The 5,434-nt window shown below is 49.2% G+C and overlaps 1 protein-coding gene across 1 annotated transcript in view; it reads left to right on the top strand.

The window, feature by feature from the left end:
• Positions 1-4,459: 4,459 nt before the first annotated feature.
• LOC125614434 (uncharacterized protein CXorf49 homolog) overlaps positions 4,460-5,434 on the top strand; it is a 5,954-nt gene continuing 4,979 nt past the window's right edge. The window contains exon 1 of the mRNA XM_048797224.1: positions 4,460-5,374. Coding sequence (XP_048653181.1) covers positions 4,460-5,374 — 915 coding nt within the window. The remainder of the gene's footprint in view (positions 5,375-5,434) is intronic.

Below are 5,434 nucleotides of genomic sequence, written 5' to 3'. Positions count from 1 at the left end.
GCAGTTATAATTTCTCAAGACCAGCATTCTTGTTGTTATTTTTAAGGATTCTTCACCTAACTTCAGGTCATAATGATTTTTCTTTTACATTTGCTTGCCAAAATGTCATTGGTTTAATGCTTTACATTTTGACCCATGATCCATCATAAGCTAAGGTTTGTATAAGGTGTAATATTAGACTCAGGTTTTATTCCTTTTTTCCCCTTCCTTTTGTCACTTTTGCTTGTTTTGCTTTATTTGTGTCTGTGTGTGTTCGTGTGTGCTTCGATGCCAAATGTTGCAGTGCCATCTGTGAAAGACTTTGCTTTCTGCATTGAATTTTTTTCTCAACTTTTAAAAAACTTGGCTGGCATGAGCAAATCAGCAGACACGGTGAAGCAGGTAGCTCCCAGGGCTTCCTGAAAAACAAACAAAAAAATCAATGAATAATGATCAAAATCATGTTTCTCAGAAGTTTGGAAAACAGCCTACGTTTTCCACAAACAGGCAAAGCTGAGCCAGGAAACAGGCACGTTTAAGGCAGTAGGAAATAATTGTGTCCTTCTTTCTGGTCCTTGCCCCATGCCCATACCCAGCTCAGTGGCAGTCCTGTATACTGCTGTCCATACTCTTGGTGTGAGACTCTGCTCTGTGGATCCCAAGAAAGTTGACTAGACCTCCTAAAGAACTGTATATTTCCATTTTGGTCTGTCTTAGGACTAGCTGAAGGACTGATCTATGTTACTCAGAACTCACCAAGGACAGAAAAAAGCAGGCAAATCATCCCTAAAAAACATTATAAAACAAACAATCTGCAGCCACTTCCAGGAAAAGATTATGTTCCAAAGAGTGCTGAAACTTTAGCAGGAAAAACTGGAGACAGAGGGAAATTAGGGCATTCATTACCTCCCAGGTTAGGAGGAAATAAATATGGCAGGGTTGAGGAAGGGTGTGTTTTCCAGCTGCCCCATGGCTAGGGAATCTAGCAGCGGGGATACTGTTCACCAAGTTTCAGTACCAGAATTGCAGAGGCCCAGAAATTCGGTCACACCAGGGACACTGGTTCACCACAGAGGGGAGGGGAGACCCAGGCTAAAAGAGAGAAAAATCTACAAAGTATTTGGCATGGGGATAGCCAAGGAACAGAGAGGCAGTCTGGTCTTAAATGATCCAGAGGCAGCACAGTGAACTGGTGTGTAAAAGTGTTCCACTGGCAAGAGGAGAGCAGAGGCAGCAGGCCACCTGGAATTGGCCACCCAGTGACTCTCTGCTGTGGGGGAGCCCCTGGGGTTCATATTAAGTATCATCAGACTGTCCCTGCACGTACCTGTCGTGAGATCTAGAGTGCTTCTGGAAGAGTGAGGTGTGATTGAAACAGGCACAGAAAAATTGCACCCAAGTGGACTCAGGCCTAGGAAAGGAGCAGAGTATGCCTGGCGGTGTGCAGGTGGTTCGCGGGATTAGCCTGAGAGAACCCGGAAACTGGACCAGTAGTAAACTTTTACACTCAGCTCTGATCCTGGTGTGAGATATAGGACCATTTTCAAAATACACCATCTGATAGCCTTAATTGGAAGGTAAGGTCCAATTCCTAGCCATCTACAGACTCAATGCAATCCCCGTCAATATACCAATGACATTCTTCACAGGACTAGGAAAAACAGCCCAGAAATGTAGATGGAGGAGTTAAAGACCCAGAATACCAAAGCAATCCTGAGCAGCAAGGATGAGCCTCGGGCCGTAGCAATACCTGATCTTAAATTACACTCTACAGATATAGGAGCAAAAAACAGCATGGTACTGGCATAAAACCAGAAAGGAAGACCAGTGGAACAGAGTAGAAAAGACAGAGACAAAGCCACATGAACACAGACATCTGATCCTTGACAAAGGTGCGGAAAGCACACCTGGAGGAATAGATAGACTTTTGAACAAACGGTGCTGGGAACACTGCATATCCATATGTTTTACTCAGGTTTTCTTTACTGCTGTGAGCAACAGGCCTGACAGGAACAATTTTAAGGAGGAAAACTTTATTTTCGGGCTCACAGTTTCAGAGGTCTCAGTCCAATGACAGCCGGCTCCATTCCTCAGGGCTCAAGGTGAAGCAGAACATCATGGCAGAAGTGTGTAGTGGAGAAAAGCAGCTCGGGGCATGATCAGCAAGCAGAGAGAGGCTAAGCTCAGCCCAAGAAATATACACCAAAGGTACATCACCCCCCAGCGACCCATCTCCTCCAGCCACACCCTACCTGCCTAGTGACCACTCAGTTAATCCCTATCAGGGTATTAACACACTGATTGGGTTATGGCTCTCATCACCCAAACATTTCACCCCTACTCCTTGCATTGTTTCACACATGAGCTTTTGGGGGTCACCTTATATGTAAACCATAACAGCACGGGTAGAAGAATGGATCCTAGATCCCTAGCCACCAGCCTCCACAAAAATCAACTCAAGGTGGATCAAAGTCCTACGAGTTAGACTAGAAACAGTGAACCTGCTGGCGAAAACGTAGGGGCAACTCTCCAACATATTGGTGAAGGCACCAACTTCCTTAGTAAGGCTCCTAAAACTCAAGAAATAAAACCAAGAATCAGTAAGTGGGATGGCATAAAATTAAGGAGCTTCTGCACAGCAAAGGAAAGAAGAACCCAAAGAGAGAGCCTGGAGATTGGGAGAAAGTCTTTGCCCACTACTCTTCTGACAGGCAGTTGATTAAAAAGAATATATGAAGAAAACAAACAGTCGAAAAAACTTTACAGCAAAACAGCTAATAACCCTCTCAATAAAATGGGCAAAACATCTAAATAGACATTTCTCAAAAGAAGAAATACAAACGGCCGATCAGTATACGAAACAATGCTCAACATCCTTAACAATCTGGGAGATGGGAATCAGGGTGGCCCTGAGATTTCATCTTCCCCCAATTAGAATGGCAATCATCAAGAATACGAATAATGATAATTGCTGGTGAAGATGTAGAGGAAATGGCATGTTTGTCCGTTGTTGGTGGGATTCAAATGAGTATGACCACTTGGGAACGAAACATGGATTCCCTCAAAAGACTAGAAATGGAGCCCCCATATGACCCAGCTATCCCACCCATGGGTATGTCTCCCAAAGAACAAAAATCTGCCTACTATAGTGATACTTCCTCACTTTCATGTACTGGATACACAGTTCACACTGCATTCCTGCATCCCCTGACCAACGGGAATTCAGAGTATTCCCAGATTATTCCCTTCACCAACTTTCTTGTGCATGTGTCTTTGTGCACCACACATAACCAGCTTTTCTCCAGACGATGTGCCCAGCCCTTGCTGAACTTAGCTCTGAGTCTGTTTCCTTTCCTTAGTAAGGTGGCAACTGTGGTCTCCTAAACCTGGGACTGTCCTGTGAGGATGAGTTAATATTTATCTACAGTGCTAAGGAGAGGGCTGGCACAGAGTGAAAGTTCCAGAATTTTCACCCTGCTCATTCTGCTCAATTAGCTTCCCTATTGGCTGGCCCCTCCCCACCCCCTCACACAACCTACACCCCCAGTGGATGTCAAAAACACCAGTTTGTTCACAACCTCTTCCACCCATGGTTTGCATGTTCTTTCACTGTTGTAAACGTGGTCTACGAAAACGGATTCATGATTTTAGTTTGTATCTTTAGGATCAGTGATGGTGAACATCTCTTGGGGCATCTTTGACACAGGGATCCCCGTTACTTCACATTAACTACTGTGGGGAGTAGGACAGGTTCTGATAGAGTGGGCAAACAACATACTGCTACTAAAGTACCCTGGGCATGCATTCATGTGCTAATTTGATTGCCTATGGAAATCCAGCCATAGTGGGAGATCCCACACATTGCAAGTCACAAAACACCTGCTCTATGACCTTCATTAAAAAAAAAAAAAAAGGTAGTACAAGGAGCACTGACGATTGACTATGGATCTCCTCACCCACTTTCCTTTCGGTCTGGTGGTATTGCTGGGGAACAGGGACTTGCAAATTCTTCCTGTGCTGAGTGCTCCATACCCGTCTTTATATTGAACCCTGATCCAGGCAATATTATTTCCCCCACTGTACAGATGGGAAACTGGGGCTCCGAGATGAGGCCCTCATCGGAAAGGAGGCTGCCAGCCAGAGTGCGTGGGTCAGGAACGTGGGCAAGAGCGCACCCACAAGCGAACTCCGCTGCTGGGACTGGCTTGGAAACGGCCAGTAGAACCAGAAACTTCCCAGCAGTCCAAGCACCCAGGTCCCTACTGTTGATGACCCAATAAGGGGCGCGGTGGTTGGCAGGGGGGAGGGGCCGGGCCAATGAGAAGGCCGTGATGCCGGTATCCAAGAGGCGTGAAACCACGCAATGTTTGTGGTATCTCGTGTGTCTTCTGTGGTGACCGCGTTCGCGAAGGCCTAACTGTTCTCGCTCGGACGCGGGGCCATCCTCTGTCTTCGACCCTGGCTGCCAGGCCTGCCCGACATGAGCTCAACCGACGAGGCTTCGGTTCAGGAAGACGGTTTTGGCCTGGACGGTGTGAAGCGCACCATCGTCACCAGTGCAGGCCCCAGAGCCACACGGGTACCGGGCCTGGGCCTTGAGCTGGGGCCCCCGCAGAGTGGGGAGGGCGAGGGCGGCCTCCCAGACCCTGAGGGCTATGAGTTCGAGTTGGAGGCCCAGGGGGAACAGCTAGAGGCAGGAGGGGCGGTGCTGCGGGTTGGCGAAGGCAGGCCTGGCTCCATGGCTGATAAGAAGGGGGATGCCCTGGACTTCGTGCCCCACCTCGCTGTGGAGTCTGTGGCCAGCGTGCAGCAGCTGACAGGCCAGGAGACCCCGGGCGCCCACAGATACCTGTCTCCGGAGAGCTGGGTGGCTGAACTGTCCGCCATTTGGGCTAACGCAGAGGCAGGCCCCAGCCGGAGATGGGCGCTGGCCCCAGGTTCCTTGGAAACACTGCAGGCCCCATCTGCTGCCCCTCTGCGTCACCCCAGTGGGCCTCAGGTGGGACAGGCCTGGGGGAACCCCGGGAGAGGCACCAAAACTAGGATGATGGGCAGTGGGGAAGCCCAGTTGCCCCCTTCTGATCCTGAGTCTTCAGATGAATTCACTGAGATACAGCTGGTGAGGGTGAGCCTTTGCCCGAAAGAAGGAGGCCAGACCAGTTCCAGCAGCCCCAGGGAACCGGGAGACACAGCCAACTGCGCCTGTGTAGGGACCAGAGGGAATTTCCTTCAAATACCTACCTCTCTGCCGACCTCTGCTCCCGGCCGACTCACCTCTGCCATGGAAAGGCAGGCCTTGGGAGAGCTGGCATCCTGTTCCTCCAAGAAAAGGCAAAGCGTGATCTGGGGCAAGGGAGGGAGCAGGCCCAGCTACCCTGGAACAGCAGCTGCTGCTGTTGCTGCTGCTGCTGCTGCTCCTCTTCCTCCTCCTCCACCTCCTCCTCCTCCTCCTCCT

This window comes from Marmota marmota, unplaced genomic scaffold (genome assembly GCF_001458135.2).
Source record: "Marmota marmota marmota unplaced genomic scaffold, marMar, whole genome shotgun sequence".
In the NCBI taxonomy this organism is placed as follows: Eukaryota; Metazoa; Chordata; class Mammalia; order Rodentia; family Sciuridae; genus Marmota; species Marmota marmota.
Note: the sequence above shows the minus strand (reverse complement) of the source record. Positions and strands in the feature narration are given on the sequence as shown.